This window comes from Acipenser ruthenus, chromosome 11 (genome assembly GCF_902713425.1).
Source record: "Acipenser ruthenus chromosome 11, fAciRut3.2 maternal haplotype, whole genome shotgun sequence".
NCBI lineage: Eukaryota > Metazoa > Chordata > Actinopteri > Acipenseriformes > Acipenseridae > Acipenser > Acipenser ruthenus.
In genome coordinates, this window is record NC_081199.1 from 16,522,699 (window position 1) to 16,550,157 (window position 27,459).

At 43.7% G+C, this 27,459-nt stretch overlaps 1 protein-coding gene across 2 annotated transcripts; it reads right to left on the reverse strand.

Annotated features, from left to right (window-relative positions):
- Positions 1 to 19,060: 19,060 nt before the first annotated feature.
- On the reverse strand, positions 19,061 to 24,948 carry LOC131739434 (zinc finger protein 446-like). Of its 2 annotated transcripts, none has more exons than XM_059033408.1 (2): positions 20,371 to 24,948; positions 19,061 to 19,327 (listed from the first exon to the last, which is right to left on the reverse strand). In XM_059033408.1, exons 1-2 carry the CDS (start codon positions 24,169 to 24,171, stop codon positions 19,082 to 19,084), a joined length of 4,047 nt encoding a protein of 1,348 aa, XP_058889391.1. In that variant the 5' UTR covers positions 24,172 to 24,948; the 3' UTR covers positions 19,061 to 19,081. The 2 variants fall into 2 exon arrangements, with proteins under 2 accessions (XP_058889391.1, XP_058889392.1); XM_059033409.1 differs by having other exon boundaries at positions 19,209 to 19,327; positions 23,166 to 24,947.
- Between the last annotated feature and the right edge of the window lie 2,511 nt (positions 24,949 to 27,459).

A 27,459-nucleotide genomic window follows, 5' to 3' on the forward strand; every position in this document is an offset into this window, starting at 1 on the left:
TGTTCAATCACTCCTCTCCCTCTATCCCTCTTGTCCTCTCTGTTCAATCTCTCATCTCTCCCTCTATCCCTCTCGCCCTCTCTGTTCAATCTCTCGTCTCTCCCTCTATCCCTCTCTGTTCAATCTCTCATCTCTCCCTCTATCCCTCTTGCCCTCTGTTCAATCTCTCGTCTCTCCCTCTATTCCTCTTGCCCTCTCTGTTCAATCTCTCGTCTCTCCCTCTATCCCTCTCCGTTCCTCCTGTTCTCGCCAGCTGGTCATGCCTTTCCTCAGGTGCTCTACTCCTCAAGCTCGCTCCTTTTCCTGTCTTGCCACTCAGTGGTGGAATCAATTGCCTATGAGCATCAGCACTACATTGTGTCTCGCCACCTTCCGGCACCTCCTCAAAACTCACCTGTTTGGAATAGACTTGTAGACTCTACAAAACATATCTTCTGCCTTGAACATTGCATGAAATAATTCTAAACAGTCATAGGTGTGTAAATTCCTCTCATAATCTGAATCCTGAAACCTGAACAGTGCAAAGTAACTATGTCCTGTAATGTGGAATAGAAAGGGTCACTGCTGCCCTGTGGTAGAGTTTACTATCAGACACAAGCTGTGTTTCCATCTGTCTCGGGGGAATCTAGTGTAGAAGGAAGTTTTTGTATGGGGTTAGATACAGACTGACACAGTGTGGGACTCAGAGCACAGAAGTATGTGGCAGAGTCAGACAGCACAGCTGCAGAGAGAGTCAGATTAAAGGTCTTCTCATTCTTGTCATGAGATGCAGAGAAACGCTCTTTAAATCTTGACTCTGTAGAGGAGTATAAACCAAGCATGTGTTGTGGAGCTTTGTTACGTTCCTGAATGTACCAAAAGAGGTATGGAGAGCCTGTTGTCTCATATTGACAATGAATTGTAGTGTTCTCATCTTCTTTTACTGGAACTGAAGTCTGAGGCTGAGTCACTGAGTCCCCGTTTGATATACCTGAAAACAAAAGAAAGAAAATGTCATATTAGTTGAAAAGATGCTGTGAAACTTTAACAAGGAAATATTAAACATCTATCTTCAAATAACAATACATGTGTAATATGAAAAACCTGGAGGGAATTTCTTCAAAAGTATCTAAATCCATAACATGTGCTCACCAATGATGAGACAAATGAAAACAGAACACACAGCTTGCTTTTGTCTTCCTTCCTTCATTGTGAACACACAGATTGCGCACAGCCTCCTCTTATCTGCTCAGGCTTGTGAGTAAAACTGAAGAGTGCTTTTCCTACAGCCCGACTGCATACCTCCCACTGATCCACCCCTTTCTCAAAGGAAGGCATGTTGAGGAACACAAGACAACAAGTCTGTTAGCATTAGGACAGGCTTTCCATGGACTTTTATGTTTCAATTGATAAAGCAGTTATTAGAGGTTAAAAAGTTGTGTATGAATAGCGACATGGCATGGGGGGCTGGGAATGCTGAGGGGTGCCCAAGGGAGGGGGTGTCCTTGCACGAACACGGGGTGCTGCGGGTCTGGAGGGGGTTTGTTTGGTAACCCTTGCTTGTGGTCATGCTTGTGGAGTGACCACCCTGAGTTTTACTTGTGCCGTACAACATCGCATATCCAACCCCCTGTGGACTGGGGTATAGGTGGATATGTGAAAAAAGTCGGATTTGCAAACATCTATAGGAAAAGCATTTACACATTCATAAATAGGTTAGTGAACAAAAACAACATGCAAACTGCTTTAAACATGGAGATATTTTTTGCTTTTAAAGTAAGCAAACGTAAACGAGATTAACTCAGCTACAAATACACAGTGTTGCTATGTGGTTTACTATAAGCCATCTCCACGCAAAGCTTTAAAAAACTACAAAACAAATGGTAAATGCACAGTAACCTGCAACTGATGGCTTCTTTCTTAACTCTAGAAGTCCCTGCTTCCCTGGTTCTGCTTACAGAAAGCCCATCCCAATCTCTCACACCAATCTGGACAACAAACAAGGACAGGCTGGAAGCAGGGTGAGCACAGCCCTTGTTTTTTCCTACTTGCTTCATTACGCTGACCTCCGCATGTTTCTTGGTGATTGCTTTGCTGGTTTTCTTTTCCAAAACTGTTTTGCTGGAGTTTGCTTTGGACCAATACTCCCTCTGTGCAGCATTATCGCTCTCCACCTGGGCTCCTGCTCTCACCAGTTCTGACACAGTACAGACGCTCCCTCGGAGGCAGCTTGCCAGTTTGGGGTTGCTGTTGTTCAGGATGCGCCTCTTACTACTTTATCCTCACGCAGCTCTGGTTTCCATTTCATGCACAAAGATCGAAAGTCATAAGCAAAGTCCTGCATTTTCTCATCCGGCAGTTGTACTCTGGTACAGATACATTCTTCTACCTCTGTGTGGAAGTTCATTGTCAAGAAGGCTTGGGGAAACTGTCTTTAAAGTGTGTCTTTCAGCACAGAGGATAAGGTGGCAAGAATCTCAGCTGTCTTCATAGACCGAAGAACCAAGAACTCATCACATCGGTCAAGGAAGTAGACCGCGTCGCTGCTGGCTTCCCCTCCACACTCAGGGAAAGTGATTTTGATCGACAGTTTGGCGTGGACTCCTCCACCATCCCTCATTGAAATGGCCTTCTCCATAACTCTTTGATCTGAGAGTTGGGGATGGCCGACATGCTGACCTTCCTTGCAGGTGTTGAAAACTGTGGTAGTCGCTGAGGAGTGACTTTCTTAAGAATCTTCTCAAGTTCTGCCTCCCAGAGTGCATTACAGCATTGCAGGCACAACTGCTCTCTCTAGTTGCTGTAGGGCCTGTTCCATCCGCTCCATCATATCTTCTATCTTGATCTGAAGAGAGCTGCGCAGGAGATCTTCCCGGTTCATACTGCTCTCTTGTGATTGTCTTGGCTCACCTTCCAGGGCCTCTATTCAGAGAGTAACTTGTCTTGTGTGTTCAGTGCTTTGTTCCAGTGCATCTTTATCAGCAAGGTAACTTTCCTCCTCATCACCATTGCCCCTGGTAAGTTCTGCACCTTCCTGTGTAATATAGAGGTCACTCAGGCGGTCGTTTATCTCAGTGATTGGCTCACGTATAGTAACATGTCTACCTGTACTTTCAGGTAGGCTGAAAGAAGACAAAGTTTGTTCTTCTGACATTCTATATTTTGCAAATAAAAATACTGTAATTTAGAAATTTATTTGGACACAGATGACCCCCGTAAGGGCCACCAATTCTGTAACGATCCACCCCCCTGTTAAACAGGTATTACTGGTCACAACTGAATCCAAACAAGGCCCAGATTGTTACTGTGACCAGGTTATCAAAGTGAACTGTACAGCGAAAAAGAAAACAAAGGATGACTTATGCCAATAACAAACAAAATACGGTTTATTGCAAAATATGGTTAAAGGCTGGAAATGTCAGAATAAATAACCAACAAAAACAAACACAAAAATAATAAACAACTAGAATAATTAATCTGGTGAATAAACAAAACACTGAATTTATAAAGAGAAATGTAGTTAAAAAAAGTATCAAAAGAAAACTAAACAGTCCCACAAAAGTTTATGAAGTCCAGTTTAGAAGGTCATATGAAAAAATCCAAATGGTAATGATGAGACATAATTACGGTCAGGAACTTGTGAGCGTTGAAATAATTGTAATCCAGTTATGAGAAATTGATTAAAGAAATCCAAACAGACACTTATAAACTGAGAAACAACAAACTCTCAGGCAATGGAACTATTTTGTAAATCAAACCAACAAACAATAAATAACCTTAAAGCTGAGGAATACAGAAAAATAAAACAGACTTTGTACTTAATGAATAATTCAAAAAAAGCAAAAACAAAAGCCTGATATAAACTGTAAACCAAAGAGAAGTTTAAAGAAAGTTGCATTGGTTTTAAACAAAATAGCCAGGTGCTTCCCCTCTTCTTCTCTCTGCCCAACTGCCTATATGGTGGAGCCAAACGATGGCCCTCTCTGAGTGGCTGGGGAGAATTCAAATTGCCCAATGGGGAGTGGGGCAATTTAAGGCCAAGAATTATGGACAATGTAGTTTTTTAATGAAAACTACAGCCCCTGCTTAAAGGGACAGTTGAGGAAATGATTTTATTTCTCTATGTAGCCAAGTGGGTGCTACATTTCGTATATGAAAATGTTAAAGTCACAACTGTTTCTTTATATTTCCACATGAAGAGACTTTTAAGGTCTTCAAAGCTGGTACCTGTATATCACTATTAATCTACTTGTATCTATTATCATGGGTACCTTCATTAACACGCTGCAATCTCTTTTTAAAATGACATTTTCCAGACACCAATATACTGCATGTGAGTTGAGTTCTTTTTAAGTTCCTGAGACTGAACTAACTTGAGTGTCTTCTTTACGTCTCGTTTCCGTTCTGGTCTCAAGAGCCTGTACATTCTAATGCTATATTCAGCTGATCAAAGCTTTTCTGCATTCATGAGATGTAAAAGACTAGCCATGATCCAAACAGGGTCCTAGGAAACATTATTATTATTATTATTATTATTTATTTCTTAGCAGACGCCCTTATCCAGGGCGACTTACAATCATAAGCAAATACATTTCAAGTGTTACAGTACAAGTAATACAATAAGAGCAAGATAAATACAATGACTTTGGTTCAAGCAAGTACAAGTGTGACAAAATACAATTCAATAATACAGCAGATAACAGTGACAGTGATAGTTACATCAATATATGATTAAATACAAAATACTACAGATTAAACACTTGGCAGATTACAGTACTCTGAAGTACAGGATTAAATGCAGTAAAATAGGGGGCAGATAAGAGCAAATAAAGCGCATTTAAGGAAGGGTGATAGTGTCCCAGGGGAAAAACAGAGGAGTTCTACAGGTGCTGTCTGAAGAGGTGAGTCTTAAGGAGGCGCCGGAATGTGGTCAGGGACTGGGCAGTCCTGACATCTGTTGGTAGGTCATTCCACCACTGCGGAGCGAGGGTGAAGAAGGAGCGGGCTCTGGAGGCAGGGGAGCGTAGAGGAGGTAGAGCCAGTCTTCTAGTGCAGGCGGAGCAGAGAGGTCGAGTGGGGGTGTAGGGAGAGATGAGGGTCTGGAGGTAGCTGGGTGCAGTCTGGTCAAGACATCTGTAGGCTAGTACAAGAGTCTTGAACTGGATGCGAGCGGTGATCGGTAGCCAGTGGAGTGAGCGGAGTAATGGAGTTGCGTGGGAGAAGCGAGGCAGAGAGAACACCAGGCGGGCAGCGGAGTTCTGGATGAGCTGGAGCGGACGGGTGGTGGACGCAGGGAGGCCAGCCAGGAGGGAGTTGCAGTAGTCTAGGCGGGAGAGTACCAAGGCCTGGACCAGGAGCTGGGTGGCGTAGCTGGTGAGGAAGGGTCGGATTCTTCAGATGTTGCTCAGGAAGAATCGGGCAAGTGCGTGCCAGAGTGGAGATGTGCTGGGAATAAGAGAGGCAGGGGTCCAGGGTGACTCCGAGGTTCTTAGCGGAGGAAGAGGGAGAGAGTGTGGTAGATTCCAGAGGAGCAGAGATAGAGAGATCAGAGGAGGGGGAGGAGGAGGGAAAGAAAAGGAGGTCAGATTTAGAGAGGTTGAGTTTGAGGTGATGCGAGTGCATCCAGGAGGAAATAGCAGACAGACAGGTAGAGATACGGGAGGAGATGGTGGAGTCAGAGGTGGGGAAGGAGAGGAAAATCTGAGCATCATCAGCATAGAAACATGTCTGAATTGACCCAATACTGGACCAATGTTGGCAAACTGTTTTGTCAGTATTGGTGCAATGCTGGCAGGCCAATTTGACTGTATTGGTCCAATTACGTGCCAGAATTAGGTCGGTATAGTTTGCACATGGGCCCAGTACATAGCCCAGTTTGGCTAGGAACTGGCACAATAGTGGTCCATTAACACTAGAACTGCTGAGGGATGAAAGTGGGATTTAAAATTTAAACAACCCTGCGTTTGTGAATGTGATGCTGTTGTCGTTTTTTTTGGCAGCAACTTTTCAAAGACTGATGTAACAGGTTTTAGATGATCTCTGAGGTTAAATATGCTTTGTGTCCAGAGAAGTACCCTACTCAGCTCAGTCCAGACGGTTGTCATGCTGATGCGCTGGGGAGACCGCACTGTGGTTGATTCCCGGAGCCAGCATCGCAGCCGTTGTGTTTGCTGATGCGCTAGGGAGGCAAATTACGCTGGAGCCAGCATTACACTTTAGCCATCAACACCAGGCAGAAGGATATCGACAGTATCAGATGGAAGGAAACGCAGATGGATCTCATTAGTTTACAGTAGAGCTATGTCTTAGTTGGTTCTTATCTTGGCGAGAGCTGAGTCCAATATCAGCATGAAGTTTTAACACCTACTATCATGTAATGGAATTCATTTTATGCTGTCAATATATTCTTGTCCACAAGATGACAGCATGACATTTGTCAAACAGTTTATCCTAAAATTAACCATCATTTAATTCTTAGACTCATATCAACCAAAAATGAAATTTCTTACACACAATTATTAAGAACATTAATGTGTGTGCAGCAACACATAGATACCAGTATACATGAAACGTGGTGTATTGTGTCTCCACATATTGGGCCTCATTTACATTCTAAAAGTAGAAGTGGTTTTAGACAATCCCGTAAGACGCATCTTATAACTATATATAAGATGGTATTTACTAAGGTGAATGTCCATTTGTAGACATGTGCTATGTAAATATCACTACAATACTACAGTAGCATCTTAATATAAGACAAGTCTTATGAGAGAGACATCATACAGAGTAGGTATCATTTTAAACAGAAAGCTACTTGTTCATAACTCCACACATTTATTTTTGTACCAATCAATAATAATGAGAAAGCATCTTCTGGCAAGCTGGGAGGTTGACAGCATTTCCACTGTCAGCTGGGAGGGTGACAGCATTTCCTCTGTCAGCTGGGAGGGAGACAGCATTTCCTCTGTCAGCTGGGAGGGTGACAGCATTTCAACTGTCAGCTGGGAGGGTGACAGCATTTCCACTGTCATGGGAGGGTGACAGCATTTCCACTGTCAGCTGGGAGGTTGCCAGCGTTGCCACGACTGGCTGTGCGGAAGAGGAGAGCAGCCTCTCCGCTGCCAGAGTGTTCTGGATGGCTGACAGCATTTCCTCTGTCGGCTAGAAAGCTGTCAGGGGTGCCACTGGCAACAGAGCCGCCCATGGGACCCTTGAAGCGTCTGTTTCTGACCCGAGACTATGCCCAGGATGTTTGGGACTTTAAGGGGGAGGTGGCCATTAAGGTCATGTGTGCTACGCACAAGGGGGGGGTGGGGGAGTGTGACGGGGAGCCCCACTCCTTTGTATTATTTACTATTATTATTATTGTATTATTTTGCATATATTATTCTATGTATTGTGGTATTGGGTATGTAAATAGGGGGATTAATAGTGTAAATATGTGTGTTATTGTTATGGTGACAGGTGTGAATTATTGTTTGTGTATAGTGTGTAAATGTGAGTGTATGTAATGTGCGTCTTGTTTTCTTAATGTCAAGGGCGAACAGAACAACCCATTCACACAACAGAAAGAGGACCACATGTCAGGTAATGATTGAGTTCTAATGTTTGCTCTGGTTTCACACATTAAGGAAGTCCCTGTTCAAGCATGTATTCATTATGTTTCTACAGTTCATTGTGGTTAACCAGACCCTGCTTTCTAATTTCATTTCTATGAACACAGAACACGTTTTCAAAAATTTCACAGAAGAAAAAGCATCAAAATGCAAACAGTTTGCCCGCACTGAAACCACTTCCTTTATAATGGACTCATGCCAATGATAGTGTGTGGAAGCAGTTCAACACGACTTTCTTTCATCTTTTACCAGGTAATGGGCCTGTGCCAGTTAGTGCTGAGAGAGTTTTTGAACAGCGTCCCAATGAGTTTTCACACTGTGCTATGCTCAGAGCACAGTGATAGACTGCTGTGTCGCTCAGAGCAAGTTTGGAAATGGTGATTGTAGTAGAAGAGCTGTCTGTTGTAGAAGTGAACCAGCTTTTAGCAAAGTCTGCAATGTGAGAACTGCTATATGATCTGGCTCCTTTATACAGTATATATTCCAGGGCTTGGTCTGAGTTCTGCCGATACCAGTAGAGGTAAATGCTTTGGCTATCTGCAGTATAAGAGCAGCTGAGCGTTACTGACTCTCCTTCAGTTCTGGACTCTGCTGTCTGCTGAGGACTGATGGAATCCCCTCTTGTCAGGGCTGAACATTGAGGAGGAAAATGAAAATACAAGACAGTCAATAATAAATAATAATATATTTAAACAGAGATACACTTGTCATTGAAGCCAACTCATTGGAATTGGAATAAGGAACTCTTAATTAGTGCTGATTTCATTAAGAACAGAAAGTTTCAGTCTCTGTTTCTATCCACAATGCTGCTCTGAATAATCTGGTTAGAGGTATTGTATGTCAAATATTTTAACCAATCAGCAAACACAGACACATAAAACATGCTGTGGAAATGTGGTGCATCAGAAAATGAAACTATATGTGCTGCAGCAACTTGTGGTAACAAAAGCACCCCCTTGTTCTAGATTCAGCTGTTTATTGTAGTGTTAGGGAATCTATAATGCTTTTCAAATGACATGACTGATATTAAAATCAAGGACATTATTCTTCATGTCACGAGTATAAGATCATTCTCACAGACCCTTGTTGTCACTACAAAACAACACTCTCATGATTGGCTATCTTTGCTCCAGTAAGCTTCATTATCACAAGGTTACATTTACTTGCTGCTACAGTAATATGTTTAATGGATAATCATCTTAAGCCTATATATAATGTGTTGGTGATGAAGCTTGTATCATGTCTACTGTTGGATGAAATGTTTGTAATATTATTGAGATAAGACACACGCACAGCAAACACAGGCTCTGCAGCGGTGTATATTATGCACAGTGCAGTCTATTCGAGATGGGAACTCGGGTTTGAAAGCTCTAGATTATTACATATATACAGTTCATATTTATCAATAATGAATGTTAAATATGTGCATCTGTTTCTGATTCATGGTATACACAAATTGATCAATATTAACTTTTGTACATCATTTTCAATGCTACAATCCTGCCCCAAAGTTACATTATATAACATAAAGTCCATGTGCAGCTGAGTGGTGCTGCCCCTGAGAGCAGGATATTGTGCAGATGTCTCCACTCCCTCTCTCACTGTGCTCTCACTGCACAATAATACACAGCTTCACAATCCAGCAGCTCAACAGCACTGATGCTTAGAGTGCTGGAGAGCTTGTCTTTATTCACAGTCATGTTGAATCGTCCCAAGGTTTCAGTTGTATTGTAAGCAGTCAGTATGATGTCAGGACTTTGACCATGTTGCTGTTTATACCACTGCATGGTCTGGTAGTTAGTAACACTGTGATTACAGTTCATTTCAATGGTCTCTCCTTCAATTGAATAAACACGTGGAGTCTGATGAATCTGTGAATCTCCATAGACAGCTGTAAGAAAAGAAGAGTAAAGAATGATTCTTGTGTTTCTCAATAATAATGATGTCTCTGTGCTAGCCCACATTGAGACCCTGTTTTCAGTGGTGCATCTCCTGTGTGTTTGTGAATATCACTCACCCAGACTAAAGACAAGCAGAAGAAAAGATCCACACATGTTAATCATTCTTGAATTGTTCCATCCAGTGGTAGAAGTGCTTGTGACAGACAGACAGCCTGAGCTGTGGGTAAAGCCATGCACAACGTCACCTCACAATGAGGCAGTGATTGGCTGATCTGTCTGAAGCACAGGGAACTACTGGTTTGATGATATGAAAACTAACACCTCATCATCAATAGTTAGAACATATATTGGTTTTATTGTTGTTGTTGTTTAAATAGAACATTGCCACTCACTTCTTGTTGAAAAGTTTTATCAAAGTTTCCTCTAGTACCAGTATTATTAAATTAGTTCTGTGAAAATGTAAATGATGGTGTGGCTCATAGTTACCCTTTTTCCCATTCAAATTGTGGTGTGGATATATTTGATCAGCTGCTCTGCAATGAAAAAGAAAGAGAAGTGTTCACTTGATAGAGTAAAGTGCACATGGTGCGCAGGGGAGGGGTTCAGTCAGGGTAGGGCAGGGTTGAGTCCTGGCTGTGCCCAGTTGCTGGTCTGCTCCAGGGATCCTACAGGGAGCACTGAATTGGGGCAGGGAGGTATAATCAGGAAGGACTTCTTCACTTCATCTCATGACAGTGACTCTGCTGGTTTATGGACTCCCGCTGGGCTGGCCTTTGTACTCCAGAGTCTCACCAGCATAGAGCTCCTGGGTCTACAGAGGGGATGGCTTGTGAGGAATCATACTGAGACACTGAAGAAATACAAATCAAGTTTGTGTGTAAACACTGCCATCTAGTGGTTCAAATTTGAGTGCATCATTGCTGGTCTATGACTGCAATTTGATATAAATTCATAAGCAAAGAGCCTAAATAGGAGAGCATATAATAATAATTATTAGTATATTTGCTTGATATTTAGTGGGAAAATATCTAATTAACTAACTTTTTATATCATGCTGTATACAATGGATTGAGAAGGGATTGATAAGGTAATTCAGGCAACATTATGAATTGTGAGGCTTGCTTTAATAATTCACCCAGTTTATATATAGATTGATTTTGATAGGTTCAGAAACAATGCATTATATTTGAAATACTGACCTGTATTCATGATTGCTTCTATGTGGCTGCATGCAGTGCATTCAGAGATACATTGTGTGTGTCTGTGTCAGCTGGCAGTAGAGGCTGAGGTGAGTTTCTGTTCAGCTGTGTCGTGGTACTGAAGCACTGTGAGGCTGCAGTGCACAGTGATAAGATGCTGCATCGCCTGCTTCCAGTCTGGAGATTGTCAGGTTGGTAGATTCCTTATCAGCACCTGCAGAGTGTCTCTCTGTGAATAATCCACTCTCAGTCTTCACTGTTCTCGATGTTCCAGCTCCTCTCATCACCATGTATTAAGAACATAAGAACATAAGAAAGTTTACAAACGAGAGGAGGCCATTCAGCCCATCTTGCTCGTTTGGTTGTTAGTAGCTTATTGATCCCAGAATCTCATCAAGCAGCTTCTTGAAGGATCCCAGGGTGTCAGCTTCAACAACATTACTGGGGAGTTGGTTCCAGACCCTCACAATTCTCTGTGTAAAAAAGTGCCTCCTATTTTCTGTTCTGAATGCCCCTTTATCTAATCTCCATTTATGACCCCTGGTCCTTTTTTCTTTTTTCAAGTCAAAGAAGTCCCCCGGGTTGACATTGTCTATACCTTTTAGGATTTTGAATGTTTGAATCAGATCGCCGCGTAGTCTTCTTTGTTCAAGACTGAATAGATTCAATTCTTTTAGCCTGTCTGCATACGACATGCCTTTTAAACCCGGGATAATTCTGGTTGCTCTTCTTTGCACTCTTTCTAGAGCAGCAATATCCTTTTTGTAACGAGGTGACCAGAACTGAACACAATATTCTAGGTGAGGTCTTACTAATGCATTGTAGAGTTTTAACATTACTTCCCTTGATTTAAATTCAACACTTCTCACAATATATCCAAGCATCTTGTTAGCCTTTTTTATAGCTTCCCCACATTGTCTAGATGAAGACATTTCTGAGTCAACATAAACTCCTAGGTCTTTTTCATAGTTCCCTTCTTCAATTTCAGTATCTCCCATATGATATTTATAATGCACATTTTTATTGCCCGCATGCAATACTTTACACTTTTCTCTATTAAATTTCATTTGCCATGTGTCTGCCCAATTTTGAATGCTGTCTAGATCATTTTGAATGACCTTTGCTGCTTCAACAGTGTCTGCCACTCCTCCTATTTTTGTGTCGTCTGCAAATTTAACGAGTTTGCTTAATATATCAGAGTCTAAATCATTAATGTAGATTAGGAATAGCAGAGGACCTAATACTGATCCCTGTGGTACACCACTGGTTACCTCACTCCATTTTGAGGTTTCTCCTCTAATCAGTACTTTCTGTTTTCTACCTGTTAACCACTCCCTAATCCATGTGCATGCATTTCCTTGAATCCCTACTGCGTTCAGTTTGAGAATTAATCTTTTATGCGGGACTTTGTCAAAAGCTTTCTGGAAATCTAAATAAACCATGTCGTATGCTTTGCAGTTATCCATTTTCAATGTTGCATCCTCAAAAAAGTCAAGTAGGTTAGTTAGACATGATCTCCCTTTCCTAAAACCATGCTGGCTGTCTCCCAGGATATTGTTACCATATAAGTAATTTTCCATTTTGGATCTTATTATAGTTTCCATAAGTTTACATATAATAGAAGTCAGGCTTATTGGTCTGTAGTTACCTGGTTCGGTTTTGTCTCCCTTTTTGTGGATCGGTATTACATTTGCTATTTTCCAGTCTGTTGGTACAACCCCTGTGTCAAGAGACTGTTGCATGATCTTGGTTAGCGGTTTGTAAATAACTTCTTTCATTTCTTTGAGTACTATTGGGAGGATCTCATCCGGCCCAGGGGATTTGTTTATTTTAAGAGCTCCTAGTCCCTTTAACACTTCTGCCTCTGTTATGCTAAAGTTATTTAAAACTGGATAGGAACAGGTCGACATGTGGGGCATGTTGTCCGTGTCCTCCTTTGTAAAAACCTGTGAAAAGTAATCATTTAATATATTTGCTATTTTTTTTTCTTCATCTATGATTTTGCCATTTGTGTCTCTTAGACATTTAACCTCCTCTTTGAATGTTCTCTTGCTGTTATAATATTGGAAAAACATTTTGGAATTGGTTTTAGCCCCCTTAGCAATATTGATTTCTATCTCTCTCTTGGCCTTTCTAACTTCCTTTTTGACTTGTGTTTGCAGTTCCAAGTACTCTTTCTGTGTGCTTTGTTTTTGGTCCCTTTTAAACGCTCTGTAAAGTGCCTTTTTTCGCTGAATATTTTTTTTAATTGATCTATTAAACCATTTTGGCCATTTTGTTTTAGATTTAGATTTGTCTACTTATTGAGGAGCCCTGTTAGGAAACTGTCTGTACCAGTATAAATATGCTCCATTATCAGTGGTTGAGTAAGTGCACTTCAGAGTTACTGAAGATCCTTCTTCACCAGAGACCTCTGAGTGTTCTGGTTGAATTGTGTTTCCAAGTATCAGCACTGAAAGAGACAAGAATTCAATTCTATCATAGCAAGTAGATTGCATGCATCCATCTGAGTGTGTCTTTAATGTGTGAGGCTTTGTCTTTCTTTTTGTTCTATACTTACATGGCAGACATGCTGCAGTTGCCCAGCAGTAACTTTGCCTTTTAAACATTCTGCTTGTCTTTTAATACTCAAGAGTAAGTATCGTCTGGTTAGAGCCGCTCGAAGGCTTCAGTGAAGCTCCTGTGCTGGAAGTGAATCTGAAGTGCCAGTAACAGTGATGCTGCTGCAGAACAAACATGCTCTGTGGTCACGTGCAGCTCTGAACGTGTCACCCATTCAGCTCACATGATTGGAGGAGCAGACAGGGGATATGTGGTATAACCAGATCAAGACAAAGATACCTCTTAATCAAGAATAAAAAGGAACTATTGAGATTGGATTATTCATATTATTTTGTTTTTATGGAAGCTTTACAATCACATTCCCCATTGGCAATCTAGACTATTAACCACCAGTACATAATATTTGTTCTTTTGTTTTCTTTCTTACCAGCCTTGTAACTGTTTAATAAAACTCAGCATTGATTGGCCAATCACCACGCACCACCTCGCCAGTTGTTCAGGAATCATTCAACAGTACTGCAACCTCCGACTTCACCAAGATGTCCGGCTTCCATTTCCGCCCTTCCTATGATGCCGGCCAGCCCTGGCAAAGTCACACGACCTTCTCTTACCTGGCGCCCTCTCTCGTCTGGAGGGAGACTTGCAGCTCAGATTTACCCTCTCCCCGTCACACCCCCCCCTCCCGTTTCTAATACCAAAACAATGTATTCCAGTGATTGTCTGGGATATTGCCGATACCACTGTGTGGCAATGTGCCCCGCCCCTGTGCGCATTTGTGTGTTATATGTTGTATGTTGCGTGTGTTAATGTTGTGTATTGTAGTTGGTACAGAGGATATAAATGGGTGTGTGCAGCACAAGTTATTTAAAATGTATAATTGTATTTAGGCACGAGGATTGCACATCACTTCACGTGCATTTAAAGTAATTAATATGCGAGCACGAGGTTGCACATAATTAATTCACGTTCTGGGATTCAAGTGAATAATTAATTAGTAATTGAATCCTGGCACAACAGTATACTGTATATAGATACACATTTCATTCACTCGGGGTTGTGTGTTCAGGGCGAAAGAACGGGAGAGAGTGAGGAGATAATTAAAGTGAAACAGCAATTGCTACGTGGTACGTGTTTGTTTAGTGTTCGTCCCTGTTTGTTAGTGTCTGTTCATTTTGTTTGTCTGTTTATTTTGACCTCAAGTGCCGTGTCCTGTGTTTTGTTCAAACCTTTTTATTTATAATAAACCGGCGCAAGCAAACGCCTTCATCATTTCATTTCATCTGTCCTGTGTGTTATTTATTTCCTGGATCTGACGGCACCACTCAGCCAGCCGTGTGACACACTGTTAAGAATAAGTTGAAACATTATAGTTGCAATCGAGTTTAACCTAATAAATCCCATATGAGAAACCAGCTAATCACAGAGCAGCATTTCCCATCATTCCTATACCTCTTATCTTGTGTATAAATGTCATCCCGTGCATTTATACACAAGATGTATAATGTCCATATACAATAATACACAAACCACTGTGTTTGTGCCACTTGTATTCAAGTTTTAAGCTGGAGTTGAAGACAGGAACATTATTTCAGTTTATATATATAAGAGCGAACAAGGACATAAATGACTTAAAGCCTGTGGTATTGGAACAGCTAAAATTAGACAATGACAGAGAAAGAATGAATTTTGGTTATAAATCTCCCTCCCGACCTGTGAGGGCGCTGTGTAAAGGGAACAGAGAGCCCCGGACTGGATGGTGTGACAATTCATTCCAGGGAAAGGGGAAATTGGCCATCTAAAAAGGGGGCGGTGCCACAGTACACCAAGTCATCGCCCCAGAAGGGAAGCGATGTGGCAACCGCGGATTGGAGGAAAAACGGTTGCACTCGCTAACCAAGGGGGCATGACTGACGATACAAAAGGGGCTGTGGCTAAGCGATCTGTTCCTTTGTTATTGTTGCAAGCGAACCAATAAAAGGAGAACCAAATCGTCCCGTGACTGTTTAGTGTTTGTTTGTTCTGTCGTGTCTAATTATACTTGTTTGTTGTTATTAGACGGCTAACATGTATCGGGAGCTGTCACTTAAGGCCAGCACCAACCCGGACAACACTTCACAACTGTGCACTAATAAATTGTATTTCACCAGTGCACACAGCACTCCCTCTGGACGTGTGATCGTGTCTGTGTCTCTGTGTGTGTTTACACTGTGTTTATTATTTGGGTCTGCAAACCCTTTATTTAGAACAGTGCAATACTCATTGCTGTGTACATTGCTGTGTACATTACTGTGCACATTGCTGTGTACATTGCTGTGCATTGCCTGGTATTATTATTTACGGTGGCAACAAGCACGGATTACAAATAAAGATCTGTTTGGACCGTGAACTTTGTTGCCTGTCTTCTGTTACGTATCACATCACCTCTGCACCTGCACACTGCAAACCACTTTGCCACAGCGACATATAGAAGAATAAAAGAAAATAATTGGATAAATAGACTGAACACGTTTATGCCAGCAGGACTCAACAGAAAAGAATGAACTAATTAATCCAGTAAATATAGAACATTTAAATAAATAAATAAATAAATAAATAAATAAATAAAATTCATTAAAGTTGTGCATGCTGATGCGCTGGGGAGGCCAAATCAAGGCTGATCCTCAGAGCCAGCATTGCATGATAAATATAAGTTTACATAAAATAATGTTAATTAGAATTAATACAGATTTAGAGTTAGAAGTAAAAAATGATGTCACAATATATGGAACACTATTACATCATGTAAGAATAAATCATGGATTTGAATATAAACAATAAAAAATCGTTATCATGCCGTCAAAAACCTATAAATACCTCCAGCTCTGTATTCCAGCACTTTGGATTTGAAATGATACAATGACTATGTTAAAGTGCAGACTGTCAGCTTTAATTTGAGGGTATTTTCATCCATATCGGATGAACCGTTTAGAAATTACAGCACGTTTTGTACATAGACCCCCATTTTAGGTTACCAAAAGTATTTGGACAGATTAACATTATGTACAATAAAGTAGTCATGTTTAGTACTTGGTCGCATATCCTTTGCATGCAATGATTGCCTGAAGTCTGCGACCCACAGACATCACCAGACACTGGGTATCTTCCCTGGTGTTGCTCTGCCAGGCCTGTACTGCAGCCATCTTCAGTTCCTGCTTGTTTCGGGGGCTTTTTGCCTTCAGTCTTGTCTTCGTCATGTGAAATGCATGCTCAATTGGATTCAGATCGGGTGATTGACTTGGCAGGTCAAGAATTTTCCACTTTTTGGCCCTGAAAAACTCCTTGGTTGCTATGGCAGTGTGTTTGGGGTCATTGTCCTGCTGCATGATGAAGCGCCATCCAATGAGTTTGGAGGCATTTGGTTGTATCTGAGCAGACAAGATGTTTCTGTACACTTCAGAATTCATCCTGCTGCTGCTGTCAGCAGTCACATCATCAATGAAGACAAGTGAGCCAGTTCCAGTTGCAGCCATACATGCCCAAACTATAACACTACCTCCACCATGTTTCACAGATGAGGTGGTATACTTTGGATCATGGGCAGTTCCTTTTTATCTCCATACTTTCCTCTTTCCATTACTCTGGTACAGGTTAATCTTCATCTGTCCATAAGACTTTGTTCCAGAACTCTAAAGGCTCTTTTAGGTACTTTTTAGCAAACTGTAACCTGGCCGTTCTGTTCTTGAGGCTTACTAGTGGTTTGCATCTTGTGGTGTACCCTCTGAAGTTCTGCTGGAGTACTCTTCTGCGCATGGTAGTCTTTGACACATCTATGCCTACCTCCTGGAGAGTGTTCCTGATCTGTTGGACTGTTGTTAGGGTTTTTTTTCTTCACCATTAAAAGTTTTCTTCGGTCATCCACTATAGTGGTCTTCCTTGGTCTACAGGTCGTTTGTCATTGCTGAACTCACCAGTGCTTTTATTCTTCTTAATGATGTACCAAACAGTTGATTTTGGCACGCCTAATGTTTTGGCTATGTCTCTGATGGATTTATTCTGATTTTTCTGCCTCATGATGGCCAGCTTTACTTGCATAGACACTTCTTTGGTCCTCATGTTGTCAAACATCAGCAACAGACTCCAAAGGCAAATGCAAAGCCTAGAATCAAGACTAGACATTGACAGCTCTCTTGTGCATGCACTAACGATGCAAACAAACACACCTGCCTATGAAGAAACAGCTGTGAAGCCAATTGTCCAAATACTTTTGGTACCCTAAAATGGGGAGACTATGTACAAAACGTGCTGTAATTTCTAAACGGTTCATTCAATATGGATGAAAATACCCTCAAAGTAAAGCTGACAGTCTGCACTTTAACCCCATAGTCATTGTATCATTTCAAATCCAAAGTGCTGGAAAACAGAGCGAAAACAACAAAAAATGTGTCAATGTACTTATATAATACTTTTGGAGTTCACTATATATATATATATATATATATATATATATATATATATATACAGTACTGTGCAAAAGTTTTAGGCAGGTGTGAAAAAATGCTGTAAAGTAAGAATGCTTTCAAAAATAGACATGTTAATAGTTTATATTTATCAATTAACAAAATGCAAAGTGAGTGAACAGAAGAAAAATCTACATCAAATTCATATTTGGTGTGACCACCCTTTGCCTTCAAGACAGCATCAATTCTTCTAGGTACACTTGCACAAAGTCAGGGATTTTGTAGGCATATAGTTAGGTGTATGATTAAACAATTATACCAAACAGGTGCTAATGATCTTCAATTCAATATGTAGGTTGAAACACAATCATTAACTGAAACAGAAACAGCTGTGTGGGAGGAATAAAACTGGGTGAGGAACAGCCAAACTCAGCTAACAAGGTGAGGTTGCTGAAGACAGTTTACTGTCAAAAGTCATACACCATGGCAAGACTGAGCACAGCAACAAGACACAAGGTAGTTATACTGCATCAGCAAGGTCTCTCCCAGGCAGAAATTTCAAGGCAGACAGGGGTTTCCAGATGTGCTGTCCAAGCTCTTTTGAAGAAGCACAAAGAAACGGGCAACGTTGAGGACCGTAGACGCAGTGGTCGGCCAAGGAAACTTACTGCAGCAGATGAAAGACACATCATGCTTACTTCCCTTCGCAATCGGAAGATGTCCAGCAGTGCCATCAGCTCAGAATTGGCAGAAAACAGTGGGACCCTGGTACACCCATCTACTGTCCGGAGAAGTCTGATCAGAAGTGGCCTTCATGGAAGACTTGCGGCCAAAAAGCCATACCTCCGACGTGGAAACAAGGCCAAGCGACTCAACTATGCACGAAAACACAGGAACTGGGGTGCAGAAAAATGGCAGCAGGTGCTCTGGACTGATGAGTCAAAATTTGAAATATTTGGCTGTGGCAGAAGGCAGTTTGTTCGCCGAAGGGCTGGAGAGCGGTACACGAATGAGTGTCTGCAGGCAACAGTGAAGCATGGTGGAGGTTCCTTGCAAGTTTGGGGCTGCATTTCTGCAAATGGAGTTGGGGATTTGGTCAGAATTAATGGTCTCCTCAATGCTGAGAAGTACAGGCAGATACTTATCCATCATGCAATACCATCAGGGAGGCATCTGATTGGCCCCAAATTTATTCTGCAGCATGACAACGACCCCAAACATACAGCGAAAGTCATTAAGAACTATCTTCAGCGTAAAGAAGAACAAGGAGTCCTGGAAGTGATGGTATGGCCCTGTGGCAAAGTGGTTAGTAAGGGGAACAGGTGTAGCGGTGATGCGGTGCAGGAGTGACAGGCAGACAACGGTAATCCAGTGACAAATGTTTTTATTTATTTTAAATCCTGGTCTAGCGACCGTAAATAATAAGCCCCGGCAATACACAACGATGTGTAGAGCGCGGGGATGAAACGACAGGTTACAGTCCTGAATAACAAAACAAAAACACGTTCACCCGTCCCGGGTGCGTGCAGTCGTGCTGGTGGTGAATGAATACACTTTTTATTCGGTGACAGTTGTGAGGTGGTGATCCGGTTTGTGCTGGCCCACGGCGACAGCTCCGGATGTGCTTTAGCTGTCTGGTGGTTTCAAAACACAGACAGTTATTGTACAGCAATAAACAAACAAAAACACACACACACTCAACTCTTTACAGAGTAATACAGTACTTCACTCTATACCGTCCTTCTCGGTCCTTGGCTTAACCCAAACGAAGGAAAAGAACAGCGTTACCCTGGCCCCTATATGTAATCCCGCATGATATCTAGGTAAACGGTTGCAGCTGCCTTATTACTTGCAGCTGCCCCTTGTTTACCTGTCAGATCAATACGGTCTTACAACAGAGTCTCGCTTCCTTCCAGGCTGACCCACTTTCCGGTCCCGGAAACGAACTGTCAGGCCAGCCCTTCCAGATACTTCTCCTCCCGTTCTTTAGCGCCCTCACAGGTCGGGAGGAAGATTTATCACCAGAACTCATTGTATTTCTGTCACATATCCCACCGCTCAGAGTGGAGCCGAAGGAACACTCGGCTAAATCTACCTTTCCCATTGCTCCCCCCTCCCGGGAAAAATAATCCGCATTTTGGTGGTCTTTCCCCGCACGGTGTACCATATGGTACATGAAGGGCTGCAATGCCAGATACCACCGAGTTATCCGGGCATTGCTGTCCTTCATGGTGCTTAACCACTGGAGTGGGGCGTGGTCTGTGACAAGATCAAATGAGTGTCCCAGCAGGTAGTATCGTAAAGAGTGAGTAGCCCATTTAATGGCCAAACACTCTTTTTCGACTACGGAGTAGTTACGCTCCCGAGGTAACATTTTTTTGCTCAGGTACAATATCGGGTGTTCTACTCCAGCTACTTTTTGGGACAAGACTGCACCCAAACCTACATCCGAGGCGTCGGTGTGGAGGATGAATCTCTTGGTGAAATCTGGGGTAATAAGAGTGGGGGCCTGGCAAAGTTTACGCTTAATCGTATCAAACGCCCCCTGACACTCAGCTGACCATTTAATTAAATTTGGAGCACTCTTTTTGGTGAGGTCGACTAACGGGTTAACCACTGTGGCGTACTCGGGGATGAAGCGGCGGTAATAACCGGCTAAGCCCAGTAGTGACCTCACCTGAGTCTTGGTTTTGGGGATCGCTGCATCAACCAAAGCCTGGATTTTGGTGACCACAGGTTTCACCCTTCCATTTCCCATTACAAATCCCAAATATTGAGTCTCTGTCTTGGCAAACGCACATTTTCTCAAGTTAGCTGTCAGCCGGGCTGCCCTTAGAGACTGAAGAACGGCTGCAACCCTAGCCAAATGCTCTCGCCAGGTGGAGCTGTAAATCACCACGTCATCAATATACGCTGCTGCATATTCATGATGTGGGCGTAAAACCTGGTCCATCAGTCTCTGAAAGGCAGCGGGCGCACCATGTAGCCCAAACGGCATGGTTTTAAAGTGGAACAGCCCCTCTGGTGTTGAAAATGCGGTTTTCTCTCTGGAGCTGCGGGTTAGAGGGATTTGCCAGTATCCCTTCGTCAGGTCCAGAGTGGAAATAAACCTCGCTTTTCCCAGTCTGTCTAAAAGTTCGTCGACCCGAGGCATGGGATACGCATCGAACTTGGCAATAGCATTCACCTTTCTGAAATCTACGCAGAAGCGGTTGGTGCCGTCCTTCTTAGCCACTATTACAATAGGACTGCACCACTCGCTCCTGGAAGGTTCAATCACTCCAAGCTCGAGCATATCCCGTACCTCTTTGCGAACGCCACTTCGTCGACTTTCCGGGATCCGGTACGGTCTCTCTCGCACTGTGACACCTGGGGGAGAGATAATGTCATATTCAACTAAGTTCGTCCTGCCGGGCACATCAGAAAAAACATCGCTGAACTCCTCAATAAGCTTACGCAGCTCTCTTTGCTGATCCGGAACTAATTGTTCCCCCATCGAAATCGCTCTTGTGCTCGGGGTCTCTGGACAGGGACCTAAATCATCCTCCATATTGCCTGGGGCTATAAATAAGACCTCTCTTGCCTGCCAGGGCTTCAACAAATTAATGTGGTAAATTTCACGTTCATTCCGGCGATCGGGCTGTCTAATTTCATAATTTACTTTCCCTATAGCCCGAATCACCTCATACGGCCCCTGCCATTTAGCACACAGTTTTGACTCTGATGAGGGAAGTAGCAGCATTACCTTGTCCCCTGGTCGAAAGGTTCGAATCCGTGCATTTTTGTTATAATGCTGCTCTTGTCGGTGCTGAGCCGATCTGAGGTTGTCTTGGGCCAAACGACCGACCAAATCCAGGCGATCTCGGAGTAGGAGCACATACTTCACTACATTTTTAGACGAGCCTTTGTGCTCCTCCCACCCCTCTCTCAGCAGGTCGAGAATGCCGCGAGGCTGCCGGCCGTACAGGAGCTCAAAGGGGGAGAACCCCGTTGAACTCTGCGGCACTTCTCTCACTGCAAAAAGGAGGTAGGGGAGAAGTGATGCCCAATGTTTCTGCTCTTGTGTCACAAATCGCCTCAGCATCGACTTTAAGGTCTGATTAAAACGTTCCACCAGACCGTCCGATTGTGGATGATAAACGGACGTCCTGATGGGACGTATTTTTAATATTTTGTACACCTGCTGTAACGTATTGGACAAAAAGTTAGTTCCGTGATCGGTCAAAATCTCCTTGGGGATCCCTACTCTGGCCATAATCTGTGCTAACTCGGTGGCTATTGCAGCGGCACTAGTGGACCTCAATGGAACTGCCTCCGGGTATCGCGTTGCATAATCCACCACTACTAAAATGTGCGTATACCCGGAGTCAGAAGGTAGCAAAGGGCCGACTATGTCCATTGCAATGCGCTCGAAAGGAGTGGAAATAATCGGCAGTGGGACCAAAGGGGCGGGGCGCACTCGACCCGGCGCTACTCGCTGGCAGTCTGGGCAGGTGGCTACATATCTCGACACATCAGTATGAAGACCTACCCAATAGAATCGAGCCAATATCCGTTCCCTCGTCTTCTCGGCTCCGAGGTGCCCCGCAAAAGGGATATCATGCGCCAGCCTCATGACCTCGGTCCGACAAGACGGGGGAACCAACAATTGTGTTACAGGCTGTCCTGTGCCCGCGGCTAGGTTTACCCTATATAGTAATTGCCCCTTGATACTGAAATGTGGATATACTAGCGCCCCAGCGCCGTCAACATCCTTACCTTCAATGGACCGGACCTGCCCCCAAGCGTGCACCAGTGACGGGTCGTTTTGTTGGCCCCACACTAGGTCCGCGCTTGAGTACCACGGGTCCGGTACATTGAGAGGGGCTGGAATAACCTCTGCTCTAGTCGGTCCAGTAACCTCGCTCTCTCGGTCACACTGCGTTCCCACTCCCTTCGACTGGCGTTTGTTACCATTGCAGCACTCTCCCACCAGACCCCAGCCTTGTCTCACAAATGCTCCCTCCCATTTCGCGGTCCGTCTCTCCTTATTTGTTTTTCTAGGACGGAAAAGAGGGGAAAACATTTCAGTGTGAAAAGGAAACACATCACCAATTCGTTCCTCTTTTTTTTTTTTTTCTGCCACGTTTACGTGTGTGGCTGAGACTGCCATTGTTTGCATCAATTCTTTGAATTTTGGCCAGTCTCGACCCAGAATAACTGGGTGTGGCAACCTTTCCGCCACCCCGACTACAAGGTGACGTTTTATCGGTCCTACCGATAAATATACTTTTAATGTGGGGTATGCCGCCGTGTCTCCATGGATACAGGAGATGGCCACCTGACCTCGTGGCCGCCACGACACACCGCCCAGGAGAGCTGTCCTAATCAAGGTTTGCTCACACCCTGTGTCCACTAATGCGTGGGTTTTCACATTCCCTAACACAACATTAATCAAACAAGGCCCCTCCCGACCATATTCCCCACGCTTACCAGTTTCAGGTGCCCAATTGCACGCGGCCACGTCACACTCCATGGCAGCGGGGCATGACCTGGCCAGATGTCCCGGCTGGTGGCACCTAAAACAGATAGGAGGGACAGAGGGGGCATAGGTCAGAAATCTGTCCCGCTGCTGGTATGGCAACGGGGCAGGGGCAGCACCTCTACCCCAGCTGGGGGCCAACCTTGGTCTCCATGGGGGGGAGGCAAGGGGGCCCAATGGGGTCGGTGCTCTGGGAGGTCTGGGTCCCTGGAACGTGGGGGGTGGTGGTGGTGGTGTTGGAGGAGAGGGAGGGAGAGGTCTGCTGCTCCGAAGGGCAGGGGCCGACAGGATCCCGATCCGGGCAGAGGTCAGGGAGTCCTCGAAGTCTTCGGCCAGTTTGACCGCCTCCTCCAGGGTGTCGGGGTTGTGGCGCCGTATCCACGCCTGGGTTTCGGCGCCGACCACATGGCAGAATTGCTCTACCACAATGGCTTCCCCCATCTGCTGGGCGGTCTTCTTCCCGGGGGTCAGCCAATGCACCATGTGGTCGCACAACCGCTCTGCAACCACCCTGGGGCGTGTCTCCGGGGCTCTCCGGTACTCCCTAAATCGCGCCCGGTGGGTCTCCGTGGTGATGTTCAGCCGGCGGAGGATAGCCTGCTTGACCAAGTCATAATCGGTGGCGTGATGGTCGCTCATGGCTTGGTAGGCTGCCTGAGCCTCCCCAATCAGGCAGGGTCCCAACTGGCTGGCCCAGAACTCCCGCGGCCAAGCCGCCGCGGTAGCCAGCCGCTCGAACGCCACCAAATACGCCTCCGGGTCATCCTCCGCCGACATCTTCATTGCCCGTGCCTTCGGGGGCGACATCAGCGGTGTTGTGGTAGGGGTCGTCGCTGCAGCAACGGCCAGCCCTACCCGTTCAATGAGCGCCGTGTAGCGCTCCTCCCTCCTTCTCTCCTCTGCGTCGCGCCTGCTCTCCAGCGCCTGCAGCAGCTCCGCCAGTGCGTTGCGGTCCATGATCCCACTTCTGACACCACGTGTGGCAAAGTGGTTAGTAAGGGGAACAGGTGTAGCGGTGATGCGGTGCAGGAGTGACAGGCAGACAACGGTAATCCAGTGACAAATGTTTTTATTTATTTTAAATCCTGGTCTAGCGACCGTAAATAATAAGCCCCGGCAATACACAACGATGTGTAGAGCGCGGGGATGAAACGACAGGTTACAGTCCTGAATAACAAAACAAAAACACGTTCACCCGTCCCGGGTGCGTGCAGTCGTGCTGGTGGTGAATGAATACACTTTTTATTCGGTGACAGTTGTGAGGTGGTGATCCGGTTTGTGCTGGCCCACGGCGACAGCTCCGGATGTGCTTTAGCTGTCTGGTGGTTTCAAAACACAGACAGTTATTGTACAGCAATAAACAAACAAAAACACACACACACTCAACTCTTTACAGAGTAATACAGTACTTCACTCTATACCGTCCTTCTCGGTCCTTGGCTTAACCCAAACGAAGGAAAAGAACAGCGTTACCCTGGCCCCTATATGTAATCCCGCATGATATCTAGGTAAACGGTTGCAGCTGCCTTATTACTTGCAGCTGCCCCTTGTTTACCTGTCAGATCAATACGGTCTTACAACAGAGTCTCGCTTCCTTCCAGGCTGACCCACTTTCCGGTCCCGGAAACGAACTGTCAGGCCAGCCCTTCCAGATACTTCTCCTCCCGTTCTTTAGCGCCCTCACAGGTCGGGAGGAAGATTTATCACCAGAACTCATTGTATTTCTGTCACAGGCCCCCACAGAGCCCTGATCTCAACATCATCGAGTCTGTCTGGGATTACAAGAAGAGAGAGAAGCCACTGAGGCTGCCTAAATCCACAGAAGAACTGTGGTTGGTTCTCCAAGATGTTTGGGCCAACCTACCTGCCGAGTTCCTTCAAAAACTGTGTGCAAGTGTACCTAGAAGAATTGATGCTGTTTTGAAGGCAAAGGGTGGTCACACCAAATATTGATTTGATGTAGATTTTTCTTCTGTTCACTCACTTTGCATTTTGTTAATTGATAAATATAAACTATTAACATGTCTATTTTTGAAAGCATTCTTACTTTACAGCATTTTTTCACACCTGCCTAAAACTTTTGCACAGTACTGTATATTTTAAAATACAAAAATAAGGCTTCCAGTCTGAGCTTTGCCTTCACTGGACTGCAAAATTTAAAAAAGCACACAAAGCACACAAAGCAAAAACCACCCTTACTTCCTCAGCTTCCTCTACTGAGGAGCTGAGGCCTCCTTTTATGTCAGGTGGCTGGGTGCTGATTGATTGTTAATGATTCCCACCTGACACAATAAACCTGGGCAGGGAGGAGAATTTAACCCCATCCCTGCCAATATTTACAAGGGCAGAGCCCTGCTCTGCCACAGCCGTATTTACTAAACACTTGTCAATTTGACATATCAAACTCTCAAATAATCAGAATTGAAAAGTTAACAATAATTCTCTTTTTTCTTTTCTCTCATCACCTGACGATTTAACAGCAATTCCTGGCTGCGGAACATTGTGATACAGGGAAGTATAATGTTTAATTTTAGTTCTTTACATCTTTGTTTTGAGGACAGGTAAGTATTCAAGTGATCAGATAACAGCTCGTCACACAGACAAGTCCACGGGCTGCAGTGCGAGTGAGGGTCCAGCCTCACAACACTGAATGAAAGGATCAATGCATTATTGTTGTATTGATACAGCTTGTCTGCTCTTCTGTGAATGTTTTCAACACTGCATTGCAAAGGGCCATTTCCCCCTGCATATATTATTTCAAATGAAAGATCACAAGCAACAATAGCAGTAGTTTCACTGTCATGCCTGTAGGGGTCAGGATTGTCTTCAAAGTGGAGTGTCAGAGATGTTATTGCATGCTGATTTGGTTGAATGAAGAGTGAAGAAAAAATAACTTGACAAAATAACTTCCACAAAAACAACCCCTCCACTACAACAGAAAAAAAAATCTGAAGAAAAAATCATCAGTGTTGACAATAAGATTGAAGTGTTTGTTCTCTTTATTTACTGGTACAGCACATTCTATTTGTGTGTATCCATTGTGATGTGGTAAGCCATGATATATGGTTTCTTGCTCTTGTTATTCTTAGAACTAAGATCACAAGTCAGGGAATGATTGAGGTGGAGCGTTTGCAGAGTGTTCAGCTCAGGGGAGTGTTCAGTGGAGTCTTCACATCCGGTGCCTTCACAGCACTTTGATACGTTAATGAAGTCCTCTATCAAACACGTGTTTATTATATTATATTGGTCATTGTGGTTCACCATAACCTGCTCTCTTATTCCAATTCTATGAACAGGGAACACATTTCAAAAGAGTGCAGAGAAGAAAGTGACTCAAAATGCAAACAGTTTGCCTGCACTGAAACCACTTCCTTTATATTGGAATCATGCCAATGATAGTGTGTGGAAGCAGTTCAATACGACTTTCTTTCATCTTTTACCAGGTAATGGGTCTGTGCCAGTTAGTGCTGAGAGAGTTTTTGAACAGCGTCCCAATGAGTTTTCACACTGTGCTATCCTCAGAGCACAGTGATAGATTGCTGTGTCGGTCAGAGCAAGTTTGGAAATGGTGATTGTAGTAGAAGATCTGTCTGCTGTAGAAGTGAACCGGCTTTTAGCAAAGTTTGCCGTGTGAGAATAGCTATATGAGCGAGCTCCTTCCTGCAGTATGTATTCCAGGTCTCTGTTTGTATTCTGCCGATACCAGTAGAGATAAACGTATTCACTACTTGTAGAATAAGAGCAGCTGAGTGTTACTGACTCTCCTTCTGTTCTGGACTCTGCTGTCTGTTGAGGACTGATGGAATCCCCGCTTGTCAAGACTGAACATTGAGGAAGAAAAAGAACATTTAATAGACAGTCAGAAACAATAATAATAATAATAATAATAATAATAATAATAATAATAATAATAATAATAATCATTTAAAATGTAATTGTAAATACCTGGAAGGGTAATGCATGCAATGAAGAACACTATTATTGGTTCCATTGTAGTTCACTGTTTGTATGAGGACAGGATTGACGGTTTCTATCTGTGTGGAGATTGTTATTCTGCTGCTGGTGCCACTCTGTTACATTAGCGCTTTCAAACGTCACATGTCTGTAACCCAATGAGATAGCACTTGATTAAAAAGATTTCAATACAGCGGCTGTGTGTAGAGGCTGCAGTATGTGTTTCACAGACTGTATGAGACACGGAAATAAGAAGCTTGAATTCTCCATTATCTGTAAGCATTTTCTTTG

Coding starts and splice junctions, on each gene's coding strand:
- LOC131739434 (XM_059033408.1), bottom strand. CDS start 24,171: ATGGACCGCAACGCACTGGCGGAGCTGCTGCAGGCGCTGGAGAGCAGG. Junction 19,328..20,370: donor TCCCCAAAACCAAGACTCAG/GTGAGGTCACTA, acceptor TGAAACCACCAG/ACAGCTAAAGCACATCCGGA.